The sequence below is a fragment of the Penicillium arizonense genome (assembly GCF_001773325.1).
Source record: "Penicillium arizonense strain CBS 141311 chromosome Unknown PENARI_contig019, whole genome shotgun sequence".
Taxonomy (NCBI): Eukaryota; Fungi; Ascomycota; class Eurotiomycetes; order Eurotiales; family Aspergillaceae; genus Penicillium; species Penicillium arizonense.
Genome location: NW_019173296.1, coordinates 391,821 through 411,688, shown reverse-complemented (window position 1 = coordinate 411,688; position 19,868 = coordinate 391,821). Strand labels below are relative to the sequence as shown.

The 19,868-nt window shown below is 48.9% G+C and overlaps 8 protein-coding genes across 8 annotated transcripts; 5 read left to right on the top strand and 3 right to left on the bottom strand.

The window, feature by feature from the left end:
- Positions 1–385: 385 nt before the first annotated feature.
- On the bottom strand, positions 386–696 carry PENARI_c019G00807 (uncharacterized protein; the record flags this gene model as incomplete). The annotated part of the gene is made up of 3 exons (XM_022634701.1): positions 386–392; positions 455–504; positions 568–696. 3 exons carry the CDS (start codon positions 694–696, stop codon positions 386–388), a joined length of 186 nt encoding a protein of 61 aa, XP_022485428.1.
- Positions 697–1,000: 304 nt separating this feature from the next.
- Positions 1,001–3,187, top strand: PENARI_c019G00429 (beta-catenin-like protein 1; the record flags this gene model as incomplete). The annotated part of the gene is made up of 10 exons (XM_022634692.1): positions 1,001–1,024; positions 1,073–1,127; positions 1,181–1,416; positions 1,471–1,577; positions 1,625–1,859; positions 1,907–2,000; positions 2,047–2,561; positions 2,611–2,895; positions 2,941–3,058; positions 3,105–3,187. The coding sequence occupies 10 exons, from the start codon at positions 1,001–1,003 to the stop codon at positions 3,185–3,187; spliced, it is 1,752 nt and encodes a 583-aa protein (XP_022485442.1).
- A 469-nt stretch (positions 3,188–3,656) lies between these two features.
- PENARI_c019G09455 (DNA-directed RNA polymerase II core subunit RPB2) lies at positions 3,657–7,476 on the top strand (the record flags this gene model as incomplete). Its single annotated transcript, XM_022634857.1, has 2 exons — positions 3,657–7,261; positions 7,314–7,476. The coding sequence occupies 2 exons, from the start codon at positions 3,657–3,659 to the stop codon at positions 7,474–7,476; spliced, it is 3,768 nt and encodes a 1,255-aa protein (XP_022485247.1).
- Positions 7,477–7,725: 249 nt separating this feature from the next.
- On the bottom strand, positions 7,726–9,303 carry PENARI_c019G04865 (class I SAM-dependent methyltransferase; the record flags this gene model as incomplete). The annotated part of the gene is made up of 11 exons (XM_022634775.1): positions 7,726–7,831; positions 7,894–8,253; positions 8,389–8,575; positions 8,621–8,646; positions 8,696–8,736; positions 8,787–8,859; positions 8,906–8,947; positions 9,002–9,031; positions 9,079–9,135; positions 9,185–9,234; positions 9,283–9,303. The coding sequence occupies 11 exons, from the start codon at positions 9,301–9,303 to the stop codon at positions 7,726–7,728; spliced, it is 993 nt and encodes a 330-aa protein (XP_022485414.1).
- Positions 9,304–10,672: 1,369 nt separating this feature from the next.
- Positions 10,673–11,455, top strand: esdC (GTP-binding protein EsdC; the record flags this gene model as incomplete). The annotated part of the gene is made up of 1 exon (XM_022634892.1): positions 10,673–11,455. One exon carries the CDS (start codon positions 10,673–10,675, stop codon positions 11,453–11,455), a length of 783 nt encoding a protein of 260 aa, XP_022485371.1.
- Positions 11,456–14,612: 3,157 nt separating this feature from the next.
- On the top strand, positions 14,613–15,818 carry PENARI_c019G00981 (M4 family metallopeptidase; the record flags this gene model as incomplete). Its single annotated transcript, XM_022634705.1, has 1 exon — positions 14,613–15,818. The coding sequence occupies one exon, from the start codon at positions 14,613–14,615 to the stop codon at positions 15,816–15,818; it is 1,206 nt and encodes a 401-aa protein (XP_022485452.1).
- A 246-nt stretch (positions 15,819–16,064) lies between these two features.
- On the bottom strand, positions 16,065–17,189 carry PENARI_c019G08658 (uncharacterized protein; the record flags this gene model as incomplete). The annotated part of the gene is made up of 3 exons (XM_022634840.1): positions 16,065–16,667; positions 16,731–17,020; positions 17,075–17,189. The coding sequence occupies 3 exons, from the start codon at positions 17,187–17,189 to the stop codon at positions 16,065–16,067; spliced, it is 1,008 nt and encodes a 335-aa protein (XP_022485455.1).
- Positions 17,190–18,445: 1,256 nt separating this feature from the next.
- PENARI_c019G09674 (uncharacterized protein) lies at positions 18,446–19,579 on the top strand (the record flags this gene model as incomplete). The annotated part of the gene is made up of 2 exons (XM_022634860.1): positions 18,446–18,807; positions 18,865–19,579. The coding sequence occupies 2 exons, from the start codon at positions 18,446–18,448 to the stop codon at positions 19,577–19,579; spliced, it is 1,077 nt and encodes a 358-aa protein (XP_022485453.1).
- Between the last annotated feature and the right edge of the window lie 289 nt (positions 19,580–19,868).

Genomic DNA, 19,868 nt, shown 5'->3' with positions numbered 1-19,868 from the left:
TGGTAACTGCCCTGGTCATGTACTACATGGCGCTATCACCGACGAGCAGCGTTGTACGGCAGAGTATTGATCGAATCTTAGACAGTCCAAGTGTTCCGTCACAAGTAACTTGTCATGGAGCAGTAAATGTACGAAGCCCTAGTAAATGGATCGAACCACAATACTGGACACCCAGTAAATGGCAAATTCCTCGTATTCATGAAACAGGGACAAAGCATGCGAGATGATACATGCCCTTCCAATAAACTATTGTACAAATTATCCAATCGAAAACCACCGAGCGAAATGTCTATTCATGTGTTTCCATTGACCGACGCCGTATGCTTCCAGGATTGAAAAGGGAGGTCCGAGTCGTATCACCGGAGGTATAAAAGGTGTAAAGATTTTACATGCTGCGTCGAGTCAGAGGCTGTTCATTGGGAAACGGACTGAGACTGAGATGGATGCGACTTACGGAGGGAGGAGGAACTCTCCGAGGCTGCTGTGGAGGAATGCAACACCGGCCTGAAATTAACATGTTAGTTTTTCCTGATGAACTGATGCAATGCCGATGGAGTCGAAACGTACACCGAAGATCAGGAGGCTGCGGACAATGGTCTTGTTCTCGGGGTTGGTGGCCTCATCGTAGATGGTGCTGACGAAGCCCTTCTGGGCGCGGCCAGAGCCGGAGGGAACGATGCGCTGGTTGGGGGCCATTTTTGTCTGATGGAGATTCGAGTATAGAAAACGTGGGTTGATGTTGTTGTAGAAGATGATGATCGGACGTCGAGAAATCTGCGGACTCGGAACGGGCTTGGCATCACTGCGTCTTTAGCTCCCGCGCGCAACCGTATATCTTTGCCCGCGTGAATGCGACAGCGTCTGCAGTGACTGACCTTTACGTGAATTCGTTTTATTTCAACTGCTGTTGCGCGTCTATCCTTTGCCCTCGTCTCATTTTCTTCGCGTAACAGATTGGTGGCCAGAGCGTTGTCTCGCGAGCAGGCGTCCTTCAGCAACCATGAACGTCGACGAGCTCTTCAAAGTGAGTCTGAGAGTATCTACCGGGATATTTACATATCTAACAGAATAGAAACCGTCCTCCACAGGCAATGCCAAACGCAAGTTCGAGCCCCTCCAAGATCCAAGTACGTCGCTCCCCGTAAACACCCTGGTCGCAACCTTCTAACATTCGCAAAAGATGAAGTCTACAAGTCCGCGAAGCTAGACTCGAACGGCGATGCACGGTCTAAAGGAAAGGCATCTATAGTCGAGGATGAAGCCGAGGACGGCGAAGCTGGGCCGGAGCTCCCTCCGGACTTTGACGAGGAGGATGTTCCAGACGACGAAGAGGGACGGTTCTTCGGAGGTGGAATGGACCGAAAGACAACACAGGCAATGGAATACATTGACCAGCAAGAGGACGACGAGACTGCGGTATGGGGTATATGCTCCATGATCACTGGCCAGGTGCTGACAGCTTTCATCTAGCCCGAGAAGTTCGACTCCGCATGGGTGCGACGCTTTGCATTGAACTTCGAGCGGAAGATCTCGAAGAATGCTGAATTGCGGGCAAAGTTTGAAAGCGATCCTCAAAAGTACGTGGAACTGTGGGAGATATTTGTACTGGTGCTGATTGAGTTAGGTTCATGGTCTCCGAGGCCGATCTCGATACTGAAATCAAGGGCTTATCAATCCTATCTGAGCATCCTGAGCTCTACGAAGAGTTTGCGAAGATGGGATGCGTCGGGTCTTTGATTTCTCTCTTGTCGCACGAGAATGCCGACATTGCGATCGATGTCATCCAGATCATCAGTGAATTAACGGACGAGGACGTGGAAGCCGAGCAAGAACAATGGGATGCTTTGGTAAATGCCATGGTATGTTGCACTCATAATGAAATGGGGCAAGTACTTACATGGTATAGATGGAAGCCGATCTCATCGAATTATTGGCACAAAATCTCTCACGACTTGATGAAGGATCGGAGACAGACAGAGCCGGAGTATATTACGTGCTAGGTGGGTATTGATGGTTTAGATATCGAACAATTGCTGATTAAAACAGGTGTACTGGAAAACCTGGCTTCCCAAACTTCCCACGCCGAGACAATTGGACAGGATGGTTCAATCTTGCCATGGATTCTCTCCCGCATCCAGAAGAAAGAAGCCGTTGTTAGTCAGAACAAGCAATATGCCGCTGAAATATTGGCAATTCTTCTGCAGTCATCACCAAAGAACCGCTCGAGGTTTATCGAGATGGATGGCATAGATGTTCTTCTCCAATTGCTCAGCGCTTACAGGAAACGTGACCCAGTGAAAGATTCTGACGAAGAAGAATACGTGGAGAATTTGTTCGACTCTCTTATCTGCCTCGTCGAAGAGGACGCAGGCAAGGAGAAATTCGTGGAGAACGAGGGAATTGAACTAGCGTTGATCATGCTCAGAGAGGGCAAGTTCAGCAAGTCTCGCTCTTTGAGAGTACTTGATCACGCTTTGGGTGGAGTCGGAGGTGCCCCGGCATGCGAGAGATTGGTGGAAGCGGCTGGCCTGAAGACCATTTTCGGAATGTTCATGAAGAAGGTAAATACCTCTATGCCTGTGGCACTGGTTGAAACTAACATCCATTCAGCAAGAGGGACAAAATATCGAGCATTTCTTGGGAATCTTTGCTTCCCTTCTGCGTCTCCTGCCTGGTGGCTCTGCGCCACGTATCCGGACACTAGCAAAGTTCATGGAAAAGGACTACGGAAAGATTGAAAAGCTGGTTAAGCTGAGGCGCGAATACGCATCGCGCGTGTCACCTGTTGAACAGGCCATCGCGAAAGAGCGCAGAACTTTTGACAAGGAAGAGCAAGAACTCATGGCTGGTGAATGGCTGTCGAGGCGGTTCGATGCCGGTCTTTTCTCATTACAGGTGTGTCCTTTTTCATATTCATATCATTCTTTGCTAACCATCTAGACTATCGATGTCATCTTGGCATGGCTTATTGCCGAGGATGATGGAGCCAAGCAGAAAATCCTCGCACTACTTGCGGACCGCGATGAAGACTTGTCTCTGGTCCGTAGTACGCTACAGGGTAAGCAATACATGCATTTTTGTTTGAGCAAAACTAACTGTTGCAGAACAACTCGAAGGACTTGGAGAGGAGGAACCAGGTCAGAAAGACTTCAAGGATATGCTGAGCACACTTCTTCAGTTTGTTTAAGCGCTAATCTCTCATGCATTAAATGTAATATACAGTCAAAGAATCTAAGAATCCATAACTTGGCGTGTAAATGAATACATGTACAATAAATGCGACTGAATAATATTCCGTGAAGGGATTTATACTCGGAGGCGGTGAGAACTGGATCACATGACTACTACCCGAATAGGGCTAGCGTCCCGCCTAGCGGGCTCAGAAGCATCAAGAGTCTGGAGATCAGTCCCTTCATCTCATCATTGCCGGGGAGTTTCTTTTCCATCCCTTTCAGGTTGTCAGGCTCCACCACGCATCTGCCTCCGACTTTCTGACCCCCGCCGATACTACCTTCTATCACCGACAGGCGGGCTTGCAGCGCGTTGGGTGATTCTTCGGATCGTGCACCCAGGCCGACGCGCCTCCGTTCGTTTTTCAGATACAACACCTTCTCCAATCCGCCTCCGACCTGACCAAGTCTCCCTTGATCGCCACCATGGCGGATTACGATGAAGCTTACGAGGAGGAGTTTTACGACGATGCGGACGAGGGCATCACCTCCGAAGATTGCTGGACCGTGATCTCTTCGTTCTTTGACTCGAAGGGTCTTGTGTCTCAGCAGCTGGACTCATTCGACGAGTTCATTTCTTCGACGATGCAAGAACTTGTGGAGGAACAAGGACAGGTTGTTCTCGATCAAACTCTCCCCCCCTCCGAAGATGAAGTCGACCCCGTCGTTGTGCGCCGATATGAGCTCAAATTTGGCACCGTCATGCTTTCGCGACCATCGGTCACAGAAGGCGATGGTGCGACTACCATCATGTTGCCACAAGAAGCGCGTCTCCGAAACCTCACCTACGCCTCCCCCCTCTACCTCGGGGTGACAAAGAAGATCATGGAAGGTCGCGAGCGATCATCCAACCCGGATGATGACGATGCGAACGAAGGCGATGGTGATCAAAAGAACCGCGGCACATACCTCCAGTGGGAGCAGAAGCACCTCCCTGGAGACACGGGCAAGGAAGAGACAGTTTTCATCGGAAAGATGCCCATTATGCTCAAGTCCAAGTACTGTATCTTGAAGGACCTAAGCGAAGCGTCTCTTTACAACTGGAATGAATGCCCTTACGACTCCGGTGGTTACTTCGTTATTAACGGCAGTGAGAAGGTTTTGATCGCACAGGAACGCAGTGCTGGAAACATTGTCCAGGTCTTCAAGAAGGCTCCTCCCAGTCCCACGCCGTACGTTGCCGAAATTAGAAGTGCTGTGGAAAAGGGCTCGCGACTTCTCTCTCAGCTTTCTTTGAAGCTCTTCGCCAAGGGAGACAGTGCCAAGGGTGGATTTGGCCCGACGATTCGCTCGACCCTCCCATACGTTCGTGCTGATATCCCGATCGTCGTCGTTTTCCGTGCGCTGGGCGTCGTATCCGACGAGGATATTCTGAACCACATTTGCTACGATCGCAATGATACTCAGATGCTGGAGATGCTCAAGCCTTGTATCGAGGAAGGGTTCGTTATTCAGGACCGTGAAGTGGCCCTTGACTTTATCGCCAAGCGTGGCTCCTCACAGTCGAATCTGAACCACGACCGGCGTGTGCGGTATGCCCGTGATATTATGCAGAAGGAATTGCTGCCTCATATTTCGCAAAGCGAGGGCAGTGAAACCCGTAAAGCATTTTTCTTGGGATACATGGTGCACAGACTTCTTCAGTGTGCCCTGGGTCGTACCGACGTGGATGATCGTGATCACTTCGGAAAGAAGCGTCTTGACTTGGCTGGTCCCCTTCTGGCCAACCTTTTCCGTGTTCTTTTCACCCGAGTGACCCGTGACCTTCAGCGTTACGTGCAGCGCAGCGTCGAGACCAACCGTGAGATTTACCTCAACATTGGTATCAAGGCGGCCACACTCACAGGAGGTCTGAAGTATGCTCTTGCTACCGGTAACTGGGGTGAGCAGAAGAAGGCCGCCAGCGCCAAGGCTGGTGTGTCCCAGGTGCTGAGTCGTTACACTTTCGCATCTTCATTGTCCCATTTGCGACGTACCAACACACCCATTGGCAGAGATGGAAAGATTGCCAAACCACGTCAACTACACAACACCCATTGGGGTTTGGTCTGTCCAGCTGAGACACCTGAAGGTCAAGCTTGTGGTCTAGTCAAGAACTTGGCCCTCATGTGCTACATCACTGTTGGTACGCCGAGTGAGCCCATTATTGATTTCATGATTCAGCGAAATATGGAAGTTCTTGAGGAGTTCGAACCTCAGGTCACGCCAAACGCAACTAAGGTGTTTGTCAACGGTGTCTGGGTTGGTATTCACAGAGACCCTTCGCATCTTGTCGCTACAATGCAGAACCTTCGCCGACGAAACATGATCTCGCACGAGGTCAGTTTGATTCGTGACATCCGTGAGCGTGAATTTAAGATTTTCACCGACACCGGTCGTGTGTGCCGTCCCCTGTTCGTTATCGACAATGACCCCAAGAGTGAGAACTCTGGTGGGTTGATCCTCAACAAGGAGCATATTCGCAAACTTGAGCAAGATAAGGACCTACCTGCCGATATGGATCCAGAGGAACGTCGCGAGCAGTACTTCGGATGGGATGGTCTTGTTCGCTCTGGTGCAGTTGAATATGTGGATGCTGAAGAAGAGGAGACTATCATGATTGTCATGACGCCCGAAGATCTCGAGATCTCCCGACAACTCCAGGCTGGTTATGCTCTGCCCGAGGACGAGACCAACGATCCCAACAAGCGCGTTCGCTCGATTCTCAGCCAGCGTGCCCACACTTGGACACATTGTGAGATTCACCCGAGTATGATCTTGGGTGTTTGCGCCAGTATCATTCCTTTCCCCGATCACAACCAGTCGCCACGTAACACATACCAATCTGCCATGGGTAAGCAAGCCATGGGTGTTTTCTTGACGAACTTTGCACAGCGCATGGAGACCATGGCGAACATTCTTTACTACCCTCAGAAGCCTCTGGCCACTACTCGTTCAATGGAGTTCCTGCGTTTCCGTGAATTGCCTGCCGGTCAGAACGCCATTGTCGCTATCGCTACATACTCCGGATACAACCAGGAAGATTCCGTCATCATGAACCAGAGCAGTATCGATCGTGGTTTGTTCCGCAGTTTGTTCTACCGAACCTACACGGATACCGAGAAGATGGTTGGCCTTTCAGTGGTTGAGCGCTTCGAGAAGCCCATGCGCACTGACACCATTGGCATGCGCAAGGGTACCTACGACAAGTTGGATGACGATGGAATTGTTGCACCCGGTGTGCGTGTTTCTGGTGAAGATATCATTATTGGAAAGACTGCTCCCTTGGCCCCTGATGCCGAAGAGCTCGGCCAGCGTACCAAGGCGCACACCAAGATTGACGTGTCGACACCACTCCGAAGCACTGAGAATGGTATTGTTGACCAGGTGTTGATCTCGACGGGTAACGACGATCTCAAGTTCGTCAAGGTCCGCATGCGTACCACCAAGATTCCCCAGATCGGTGACAAGTTCGCCTCTCGTCACGGTCAGAAGGGTACCATTGGTATTACTTATCGTCAGGAGGACATGCCCTTCACTCGTGAAGGTGTGGTGCCCGACCTGATTATCAATCCCCACGCTATTCCTTCTCGAATGACCATTGCCCATTTGATCGAGTGTCAATTGTCCAAGGTCTCGGCTCTGCGTGGTTTCGAGGGTGATGCTACTCCTTTCACCGATGTCACTGTCGACTCAGTTTCCCGTTTGCTGCGTGAACACGGCTACCAGTCTCGTGGATTCGAGGTCATGTACAACGGACACACTGGTCGCAAGATGGTCGCCCAGGTCTTCCTAGGACCCACCTACTACCAGCGTCTGCGCCATATGGTCGACGACAAGATCCACGCCCGTGCCCGTGGTCCTACCCAGATTCTTACCCGCCAGCCTGTCGAGGGTCGTGCTCGTGATGGTGGTCTCCGTTTCGGAGAGATGGAGCGCGATTGTATGATCGCTCACGGTGCCAGTGCATTCTTGAAAGAGCGTCTGTTCGATGTCTCGGATCCGTTCCGTGTGCACATTTGCGACGACTGCGGTCTGATGACTCCTGTTGCGTAAGTTTGCCTAGCCCTTTCTATCCGTTTATACATTACTAACATCTTTTAGTAAACTGAAAAAGGGTCTATTCGAGTGTCGCCTGTGCAACAATAAGCACCGCATCTCGCAAGTGCACATTCCCTACGCCGCCAAGCTTCTGTTCCAAGAGCTGGCCTCCATGAACATTGCCGCCCGGATGTTTACCAATCGGTCCGGGGTGTCAGTGCGGTGATTCTTGGGTTTCTTATTTGTATTTTAATGATCTGCGAAAAATGCGCATATTCTGGCTTGTTTCTGCGGCGTCTGGGAGGGTTCGCATTTGAAACTTAGTTCTGCCATACATAGTTGGATCACATTTCCTGCACATCTTGATGTAGTTGCCAATGTATCTTCAATTTGATAATCTATAGACTCCAGTCCGTGTCCGATTTGTCCATTTTGTGTTCCTATACCCTGATATCAGACCCGAACTATACCAGCATCACCCCTCAACCTCCTCACTCTTAATAAAGGCAACATCCTCCTCCTCCTTAACCGGAATCCCTCCCATCTCCTCAACAGTCGGCTTCCTAGCCCAAACCCTCCTCCTACCAAAAGGTCAGCCCACCATCGCACCATCACCAATACTTCAAAGAAACCAAACACTCACGTATTTTGAAACATATGCAAACGAGGATCCTTCAACTCCGCCCTCACCTTAGCAACAAGAACCTGCACCTCCTCTTTAGTCCAAGGCTTCGGCGTCCCCCATTTAGTAAGCATAAACATAGCCCACCCCTCCATCCCCGTAGCCCAATGATGATAATGCAACCGTCCAGCCTCTTTCAGCGTCGCATCACGCGCCCACGGGCCTATCGGACATCGATAGCGCTTTTCGTGGATATCCACGAACCCGGCCTTTTCAAGACTTTGTCGCATTGTGCATACTGTGTTGAGGGGGTGATTCCAGTTCTCGGCCGCCTCGAGGACGCGTTCGCTGAAGTTGGGTGTGTAGGCATCTTTTGGGAGGCTGTTGTCGCTGCAGCTTATTCGCGGGTCCATTTCTAGGTGTTCGATCCAAGAGCCGGGTTTTAGGTTGCTTTTTCGGTTTTGTTCCATTGGTGAATTGCTTTAATGGGAAAACGGGGGATGGATGGTTACTTACTCGTAGCAGTGCTTGTATACGATATCCCATTCCTCGGGTGTGAATGAGCCTAGCATGTGTCGCAGGTGGATTAGGTCGAATGGATCGCGCCACGTCCATTCTTGGAGGATGTCGTCTACTTCCATTATGCAGTTTGGGGGGAGCCACTCTCCTGGTGGGGGGAAGAGGTCTACGCCTCGGACGATTGCTGTGCATGTTAGCTTAGGGTCATTTTGGAGGGTTGAGGACTTACTTTCTGGGAACAGATCTGCCGCATCACTTTGTGCTTGTTAGTTTGATATCATGGAGTGACGGGGTGGATGCATACACAGCCCAACTCCCCCGGCCGGTTCCGATGTCTAGAATATGCTGAATTGGTGAGCGGGTTGTTTATCTGATTATAGTCGATAGATAGATACCTTGGGGTTTTCAACAGGTGCATAAAATAGTGGATTTTCCCTGTGCGAGTCTAGGATTATAGCGATCAGATGTCTGTCGGGGTCAGTTTTGGGTTTCCAGTATGGGGAAATAGACAGACCCTGCCTCTAAACTCTCCCACTGCTGTTCATCCGATGGACACCTGTATGAATTAAGTTAAGATTCGTTCAGTCGCATTGATTCCAATGGTATATACCAGGATCTGCCCTCCTTGACGACTTGGTAGCTATGCGTAGTTAGCGGGTGCCCCTGGATTGATATCACAGCACATACCGTCTCCCATTTTCGAATACCCCGCGATAGATGGTGGATGCGAGGGAAGTCGTTTCTCTGGAATTGATCAGATTTATTATTTCGATCGGAGGATATATATTCTCACGATTCAAAATCCCCCGGTTTATAAGGCCGAGCGTCATAGCAGTCGGGATCCTGGCAGTGTTAGCCGGGAGGCGCACGCGGCCTTTGCGGCTTACTTACGACTTCGAGTATGTCGGACATGCTTGGATTCGCGGAAAGATGAATATGAATTATATTAAAGTGCGAAAGATGGGCACATTCTTGTTGGCGGATTCCCTGAAATGTTTGAAATTTTGACATCCGATTAAGAGATTTTCTTTGTTTGGGCAACCCACCGTCTCCTTAACAACACTGCCATGTCCGCTAGACATGGGACTTTGTTTGCCCTGTCAGTATAACATCCATCATACGAGTCAATCATTTAGCGGAACTATCCCCGGTCGAGTATGGGTTGTTTACAGTACTGCCGGTCACCCTTACGGTGTACCTCTATCCGCTTTCCTACATTATAAAGTACCCAGGATAAGACGGGTCAATTTAATGATCTGTGCGATGTCATATGTACTTGTACTTGTGCTTGTGCTTGTACTTGTGCTATGACATGCCCCTCTATGTCGAGGCTTCTAAGACCTGCATGCGCTGTCACTCCGTCAGCCAGCCCACTTGCGACTTCTGACTGGCTTGTCGTCTTCCCGTCTCTGGTCTCGGCACATTTTCACCGGCCTGCTGAGAATTAAGAGGGAAACTCACCAGTGCGAGACTACCAAGTGTGGATGTCGAGTGTCTCTCTGTCCAGGTGGTCTGCCTGTCTGCCTTTGAGCGGTGACTGCGCAACCAACAACTAACATCAACAACATCGCAATCCACCTGCACACACACTGCGCACTGCGCACTTCGAGTCTCGACCTCTTATTTAGTCTGATGAGGCTGACTCTCTTCACAAAACTCTCCCCTCACCCGGTCCGAGCCCCAGCGCGAATTGATGGGCGATCATTGGCCACCACCATGAAAGCATCCCATCACTGCGCACCACCGCGTCGGGCCAACCAACATCGCTCAATAACCGCCCAGTGAGGTCTGCACGACAATTCGGATTCTACAGTGCTGATCAAATCGAATCCCATAAAAGATGCCATAGCCACCCTAGGCGGATTTCTTTTTCTTCTTTTCTTCAGCGAGCGTTTGTTGTGTTAGTGCTGCATATTCGATCGATCCTGGCACTGGTTGCCCGATCATTTTTTCTTTCTATCTATACTATCTTAATTCTTCCTTTCAACTTTACTCCTCAAACGAGCTGTGCTCTTTGGGATTCTGCCTTGCTTCGGATCTTTCGACTTGACTTATATACAGGATTACAGCTTGTCGCCGGTCGACTTGTTCCTTCAGTTTCTATCGCAACAAACACTGCCTAATTTAATCTCGCTCGATTATTTTTCATTTCGTGGACCGGTTCCCGAAAGAGTCACTATTAACACAACTGAACTCTGGTAGTTTCTGTTGTTCCAACTATACGATACTCTTTCACCGTCTACGACCTTATTTTTGTCTTATTTTATCTTACCTGTTCATCATGGCCGCCGTTCAACTCAAGTTTTCCCTCCGGACCTCGTCCAACGTCAAGACCGTCCACTTGGTCGGCTCCTGGGATAACTACCAGCGCCAGATCCCACTCTCCGCAGAGGACAAGCCCGGCGCCTGGGTCGGCAAGTTCCGCTTCCAGACCTCAATGCTGCAACTCGGAGGCCGCTACTGGTACTACTACATCATGGACGGCTACCACGTCTCGCACGACCCCGCCGTGGAGTACACCGTCGAGCCCACCACCGGCCGCAAGCTCAACATCCTCGATGTCCCCGGCGGCAAGTCCTCCAGCACCAGCACCCGCAAGTCCCGCAGCGCCAACATCGCCACCGGTCGCGCCCTGTCCCCCTCGCGCATCCAACACCCCAAGCCGTCAAAGCCCTACGCTTCCCGCCAGCTTCGCGAGGCCGACTTCGCCCCCACCGTCGACGACTTGACCCGCCGCTTCGCCGGCTCCCGTCTGTCCGATGAGTACTCCTACTCCAACTCGCCTCCCAGCTCTGCCGGCTCCAGTCTGTCTTCTCGCTCGTCGGGTTCTACTTCGCCCTCGTCGCTCTCGTCTATGAGTGACCCTCCCGTCCAGTGCCGCTGTGAGCGCTACGGTATTACCCGCAAGGGTGACCGTGTCAAGCTTGACTGTGGTGGTTCCCGCTGTGGTTATCTTACTGAGTCTTCTGATGATAGCTGCTCTGAGTCTGAGTATGAGAGTGATGAGGAGTACTGCCGTGCTCGCAATGCTGCTCGTCGCCAGGGTATTGTTGTTCGCCGGTAGATGGTTACTCCGGTGTCTGGGTTTCGACCTGGAACTTGTGTTGATCTATCTTGCGCTTGACGTCTTTTGACTTCACTGCGTTTTTGATTTTGGAAAAAAAGAAAAAGAAAAAAAAAAGCCCTGAGCCGCGGGTGAACCGGTTTCACGCCGCGGTTGGGCGGGGATGATAACTGTGAGATGAGAGAAGGAGAGAAGGAGAAGAGAAGAGGAAGAGAAGAAGAAGATATCGAAGTACTCGTACATCGATATCGATCCAACACCGACAACCTCCACCTGGAAAATCCAGCACAGTGGACGCCGACAAACTTATCTTGAACCGGTCAAGATCCGCAACCCCGGCACAAGCTATAAGAATCGACAACATTCGCATGGACATTCCATTCATGTCCATCCAGCGAAGTATGACTCGGCATCTCATCAACATCAACCAAGGAAAATCACTGACGTGGTGCGCCTGTTCCGCGGCGCTCGCTTTGGTTTAGGTCTTACTCTGAGATGCCATGAATAACGAGATATGACCTGCATTACTTTCTATCAGTAGATTTAACTTGGTGTACAGTACTGTAAGCTGTAATTTTAAAATGTAGCATTGCTGTTATGTGTAGAAATTATGGATATCTTTAATTTAATGAAGAAACAGTGCACGGAGCAGGAGAATAGGCCTTTGCGTCGCTCCAAAAGCTCCTTAGACTGCCTCGATAAGTTACCACGAATCCGGACAATTATCCTGGCGCCAGCAAGGCTCGACACACCAACTTTCCCATGAAACCCGCGCGCCCGCGGACATCCACCCGTCGCACTCGCCGCTTGCCATCCTCGTTCGATACGGTGGCATATTCGTCTCAATTGACGACATCGGGTCACCCGTACGCTAGAATTCCTTGCCGCTAGCTCGACTATAGCACTGCTGGATGACATTGCTGAATCGTTATCCTTTGCTCTTCACCAGCCCCAAAACCCTTCGGAAAAACGCTAGAAAAGCTTCACGATTGCGAAATGGTTATACTTCCCTAAGCTAAATCTAAATGTGTGCTTGCGTGTGATGGGTTTCCCTGGTCTCCATAATATCGAGAAGAATCTCTACGAGCCAAAACACCAGCTTCTCATCCAGGAGTTAGTTGCATGGTCATGGAGGGGCGTCGAGAGGCGATGCAAGAAGACCAAAGACAAGCCGTTACCAGCAGCAGATACCGAGACGGACTTCATACTCCTCAACGCTCACGGCCTGCCGAAGACACCGGGGATGTGGAGGGTTCGCCCACACTAAAACGCCTCAGCACCCTGACCCGAAAAATGTGTACGCATGGGCTGCGCGCCAGTTTCAACAGGAAGCCCGCTCTTCGTCGACAGCCACACGCCGTAAATCCGTTTCGGAAAGCCGCGAGCACACGCCCGGCCGTCAGATGGAGACGATGAAACCAGCCCCTGTCTATTCTGTCGACTATTTCTCACACGAAGGGAAGGTTTCGGCTTTTGATACTCGACAGCTACGAAGTTATTTAACACCAAAGTTTTTGGGGGGAAAGATAAACCATATTATACCAATTTGTATGCCTGCACATTCGTCTCACCTTTTACAGCCGCTCGATATCGGCTGTTTCGCGTTGTAAAAGCATTCTTACGGCCGGATGGTTAAACAGAAAATGCGGAATGCGATCAACCATATCGACAAATTAGACTTCCTCGAAGCCATCCTACCTGTCCGCACGGATCAAGGCTTTGAAATCAGAGACTATTCAAATAGCTTCGGTGTAGGTGCTTTCAAGTCTTGATATCTATCTTCGAATCAAGCCGGAATTTCACACCAAGAACCCCCCTCTACCAATACCGAGAAACAACTACGTCTACAAACTTCATCAATTAAAGATTTACTTTGTACGATATCTCGACTACGTAAATCTGGTATCCACAAATATCAGCAAACAACTACCAGCAGTGGGCCAGGAAAACCCCGAAAATGGACTAGTTTGCTTGGTATGCAAATTCGACGAAGGAAAGAGTACGCAATAATGAGAGTGTTTTTAAAGATAGACTTATAATTTCATAAGACGAACGCCCAAGTGTCCAAGTTCGGAATGAAAGTATAAAAGCAAGTTTCCGAACTTGCACGCAAATAGATTGTCGTTGATACTGGGGTTTTAGCGCTGAAGGAGCTGTGCACCGTTACTGAGTAGTATAAGACTGAGTGGCTGTTCCCGGCCGTTTTGCTTCAAACCTTGGAAGTCGATTCTTTGGAGCACCAACAAACAGTTGTCCGACGACCCATTTTCTTTCAATGAAAACCCCCAGCAAAGATTCACATGATCTCCGTAAGGAAGTCTCAACGTACCACCTTTTGTGGGAGGTCACACGACAGCCTATTCAATTGACCAACCTGGCCGCATGCAGCATGATCCGCACAACTCAATCTTAATTAGGGTTCTACCAGCTACCGGCTCCGTCAAACCTTAATTATCCTCTCATATGGGTTAGTAATCAGTATGCTTATTATCTTTGCCCAACTATTTCCGGGGATAGAGTTCAGAGCTAGTTTCAGGCCCATCGAGCCCCTTCAAACTATGGTTAATACGCTAATGTTATCCTTTGATATTCCATTAAAGCATAATCGAGCGCTCTTGTACAAAGAATGAGTGTTCTAGTCTGTTCTATATATGCTATAATGGCTAAATCTGCAAACTAAAGGCCGCACGGTGCTGGATAGCCTCCTTGCCATCCCAGCTGCAGAAGGCATACCAAGCGACATGTAAAAGTATACATGCGCCAGTTCATGAATATACTAAATGGGATGCTTCCTCCGAAGCTGAGAGGCAAGTGGTGGCTGAAATGCTAGGGATATTGCGTTGCTGCTCATAGAACATAGAACAGTCTAGCGAAAGAACAGCGATATAGTGGAACCCTCTCCAAGAGGCACTAATTTATCTAGATCATTTGACATGAAATGGCTTGGCGATGACGCAAGGAAAAGGGTCAGATGGTCATGCTAGGTGTCTAATAAATATGTGCATCCTCGTATATTTAAGGGATGGTATTCTTGAGTAACGGAGAATTCTGGACATCTCATCTAGCATCATTTCAAGAAGTGATAACCCGAACTTCACTATCCTGTTTCTTTATTCTTCAAACAAAACAAAGGATATTCACTTTACCAGGCCTGAACATGGCTCCTTTATGTGCCATTGTACCACAATATGTCCTAGAAGGCATCATTGAAAAAGGATTGGCGCCACAGCCCATTATCAATCGGTGCCAATCCACTATTGAAAAAACAAAGCAACTTCAGGATGTTCGTGAAGCTCAAGGGCAGAGTATCGCGGCGGTGCAGCAGCAACAACCCTCCCAAGGTATTATTCCACCTTATATTCTTGAATCAATTGCCCGCAATGCTGTGACAGAACAACAACGCGAGGCAGCTCGCCACACACTCGCACAACGTACTGAACATCGAATAGCGGCAGGGCGTGTACGTCACTTAAATCGTACAGTATACGATGCGCAGAATTCACGGGATAATCCTCCTCCCCGTGATAGCATCCTGCTTAAGGAAGGTGCTAAACCTCTCTCCGCGGCGGAGGATCCAACCAACAATGCAAATGAGTGTTATATTGGTCTTGGGAAGACTTATGACTTCTACTTCAATTTCTTCCAGCAAAATTCATTTGATAATAAGGGGATAAGTCTCGACGGCTTCGTACATGCTGGGGACCTCTATAACGCCTACTTTGACGGCAAGCAGTTAGTCTTTGGTGACGGAGACGGCGTTATCTTTAATGGCTTCACAGATGAGCTCGATGTCATCGGTCATGAGTTTACCCATGGAGTGGTGCAGTATACAAGTCCACTTCCATACCGATACCAGACTGGTGCTCTCAATGAGTCTCTTGCGGATGCCTTTGGTACTATGGTTAAACAATGGGGTGAAAGCAACCCGCAGACTGCCGACCAAGCCAACTGGCTTATTGGAGAGGGAATCTGGGCTGCAGGTGTCAATGGCAGGGCTCTCCGCGATATGAAGAATCCTGGAACAGCTTATAACGATGCTCAAGTGGGGAAGGATCCTCAGCCAGCGCACTGGAAGGATTTCAAGAAACTCCCTTACAGTAACGACCAGGGCGGTGTTCATATCAACTCTGGCATCCCAAATCGCGCTTTCTTCCTTGCTGCTACTATGATTGGAGGATATGCTTGGGAAGGTGCTGGTCCTATTTGGTACCGCGCTCTGAGTAGCGGTAAGCTTCGGCAAGATGCCATATTCAAGGACTTTGCCGATCTCACAATTGAGAATGCTGGCCAGCATGTGGATAAGGTCAGGGAAGCTTGGACACTTGTTGGATATCCATTTTCTGAGAAGAGGGATGAGCTGTAATGATTATTCGGAATGGGCCGGGTTAATGAGCCGGTTTAGGAGTCTGAATTCTGTTTGTGCTATATTTTGGTATACTAAGTGTTCTGATGCTCAACGAAGCTTTTCTTTTTTCGCAGACCTCCCGCTTGATGTAAGCCTTCAGTTTAGAGGAAACTTTTAAACAACGATGTATCGTATACGAGCGGGTCCAATGGTTCTCATCAAGCTCTTTCGCAGTAGCTCTAGGTCTGTAGATGTTTGTTTTATCTAGTTGGGGGCTGTTTGAGGCCCCTCCCCAATAATTCCCTCCAAGAAATCAAATCCCTCCCTTTGCAACCACCAAGTCCTCGACCCAACCTTCATAAGCATCGCAAAAGTATGTTCCTCTCCTGGAACCTCAGTCATCCCACACTGCACCCCAGCCTCCCTCAACCGTCCATATAATTCACGACTAAGCCCGATAGGAACCATTGTATCCTCAAGTCCATGCACAATCCACGTAGGCGGGAACTCGGCACTGACGTTCTTCACCGGATCAATTCGCTCCATATCTGGATCTGTAGTTTTACCGTCTGGGTAGATAGCGTCCATAACGGTTCCATTTGCAATCTGCGTGAAAGCGAAAGCGTCGCGCGGTCGAGAGAAATTAGGACCTTTGCTGCCTTCTGCTTCGGATTGGCCTTCTAGGGAAACAGAGCTATCTGTTGGGATTGGGATTTCCTGGTAGGTTTGGGAGAGAAAGCCTGGGTCCAGGTTTGGGGGGAGTTTTGAGGCGACATGGGGGAGAGGTGTTTTCCAGAATGGGTCTGTGAAGTGGACTGCGCCGTAGAGGGACAGGATTGCTTTTACTGGTCTGGGGATATTAAAGCCCTGTATTTTGGTTAGCTTTGTTGTTTCTTTTAGTGTAATGTACGTAAGTATAAAGTAACATACCAGACCTAAAGCTAGTGTCCCGCCAGACGATGTCCCGAAGGCAGCGATATTGTCAATATCAGCGCTGTATGCCCCATGACTGCAGAGCACTTTGTTCAAATGTCCGTCATGGATCCAGGTCAACAAATCGCGTATATCCTGCATTGGACCCTCGAGGAGATTCACTCCCGGACACAGCCGGTGGTTTGGAACTAGCACGATCCAGCCCCGATCGAGACAGTCTTTCACTTGAGGGAGGGAGACCATGCGTGAATGACCGAGCATGAAGGCGCCGCCATGAATGTCGATTACTACTTTATTTTAGTGGGAGTCCTTATGTTGGTGTTGGTGTACACGGTACTCACCCACTGGGTATTTCTGTGGTGATGCGGAAGATGTGGACGGGAGATATATATCTGTTGTGATTTTGCTGCCATTGATCTCTTTGTAGAGAACTGTCAGGGGGTTATCGAGAGACATGATGCTTGAGTGAAGAATCAAGGCCAGACGCACGGTTCTTATGTTTCTGCAGTGCGGGGACGGAATTCCCCGAACTGGGGATCTCGGCTTTTCCGGATCGCCTCAGATAGCTCGTCGCTTATACACGCTCTTTTGTTGATTATTAGTTATTAATTTTATGACGTTAGCTTTCAAAATTGTTTTGAATCCGCATTTGAGACCAGTTTTGGAGCTATTCGAAATATAGAAATGTTCACTAACCCGAAGCACACCCGCTATAAGCGACTCGCCTATTGTGTTAGAATTAAGAATCGATCAAATTACATTAGATGAGCATCCCCTAGTATCTTCACAAAACTTTACAAAAGCACAAGGAAAATAAGGGCCAAGTTAGAAAAAGCTGCTGAAGAGTGTCTAATTTGCGGCCATAGGCTAATTCCACCGTAAATTACAACGTGGGCTACAATGAGTTAATATTAAGAGCAGGATAACTTTAAAACAGCCTCAACCCCCTTTTACAGTAACTATTGAGCAGTGTTTTGTGGTATCTCGAAAGCATCTTGAAAAGTACGAATGAAAGCGGACCTGATTGTCAGTTTGAAGACTAGCAACAACCTCGCGGTTATTTCAAGCTTATGCTTTCCTAATACGGGAGTAGGCGAAAGTGATAAGAGAAGAAAGTGTATGACCAGGATGATTGTCTAGTAGGTAATATATAGAGACTCGACAGCTTACTAGAATGTGAAAACAATACAAATTGGAGAACGCGGGCTAACAGATTAAGACCTTAGAGCAACACACGATATTCGTTTAATATTAGATAACTTTGACAATATTCCCAAGAAACCGGGCATCATATCTTGTGTACAAGGAATGATAGAGGGACAACTCCGGGCTTAGCTAGCTCAATGGCCCCGTTGAGTGTGACTTTATACTATCGTAGACGCAAAAAGAACAATAGCTATAGCATGAAAGATTTGACAGGCAATTCAGAGCTGCCTAGCCATAGCTCACAAGTCCTATCGTTACCTAAATCTCATTCATCTGTTCATTGACTCTGTTCTCTCTTTAAGGTTTGCCAAGACTTTAAGCCGCACCCGTGACACGGCTATATATGGGGGCCAAAGGGGGATTAAAACTTATGAACCGTCGCTGTAGTCCTAACGCCACGCTTAATGATGCATCTCGTCTCGGGGTTTGGCCCTGAACGGATGCTAGCGCCCCCACCCAAATTATTTTCCCCCTGAACAAAAACGCAATCGCTCTTTTTTGCCGAGATGACTTTCGATCCTCGGCGATCTGCTGAGCTTCACAATCGAATCCTGCAGCATGCATGGGCTGGTGCCGGTCATGATATTGCTTCGCTTCCATCCACGACTTGGTGGGAAGAGTATTCCCCAGTTGACCTCGAGTCACGCTTAACCCCTAACCTCGCTGAGTTCCTCCGTTCAGCTAGATCAACCCCCTCAAGGGCATGGTCAGAGAAGGATCCCGGGTTCAATCTTTTCTATTTCCTAGTGGGATTACAAACCAGCCACCATATGCTCCAGTACTCCATGCTTGATACCGAGGGTGACCGCTTCGTGTACCTGTATCAAGCGACGGGTTGTTACACATGTGATGAGGAGGTTGGCATTGTGTAAGTCCTTTTTTTCCCTTTGAAAGGAATTTGATTAAGTACTAACTCTCGCGTTAGATTCGACCAAGACACAGAGCTAGCTGCCTTTATCCCTCACTGGCAGTTTAGCGGACATGTTATTGGTAATCCCGGTAGTTGGATGCCACTCCAGCAGATACTTGGGGCCTACCTAGAGATGATTGATGAGGGAAAGGTGCAGATATTCACGGAAGTAAAATTCCCGCTTGACCAATTCTTCCCATGGGAGTATTACCAATATACGCAGCGAGATATCGACAAGTCAATCACTATATTCAATCGGCTACTTGATGCAATTGAACATCGCCTACCAGTTCTACCAGTTCAATCGGACAAAATAGATATCACCTATCCACAATCTATACTTGATAAAGCCTTCACCCCCAACAAGTCTTTCGTCAGGTCATTTCTATCCGCTCTTCCGCCACGTGAGATTCATTTCCGCTATATTGCCCCAGGAATTCGGATACAGTCTTTCGATGAATTAAAGTCTCAGCCCTTTGCAGCCTTTTGTGCTACAAGGCAGGATAAGTCGGACGGAGAAGATGAAGAAATGCCGTTTCTCCTATTCCGAGCCGATGGATCTAATTTGTCACCTTGGAGCCGTCCATATTACAACGTTGATATCCCCGCTGGTCTATACACGGAAGAAATCAGTAAAACCAGAGCACAGGATTTCGGAGATATGTCTAGGCTACTTCTTCCCTTTGGCATTGGGTCTAGAAGATACGCGAGAGATAGCACTGGGAGGTAGATTAGGGGGTGCTCATGATCTTTATCAAGTCTGCGGTTGGAATGGGTTTTTAGAATCCCATGGCGTCCAGCTTCATAAGGTGCTATTGAATTGGGCGGAAAGAGTTGAGATGGGCGATTGGGAGGTGGATGAAAATGGGGTTGCTGGTGGGATTGAGAAGTTCAGGGATGCTGATACGCCTGAGCATTGGGAAAAGTATCAGATTCCGCTTTCTTGGTGAGAGTGACGAAAGTCTACTATGGAGGGAAGCTGTGGCTTGGCGAGAGAAGATCTTGGGTTGGATATTTCT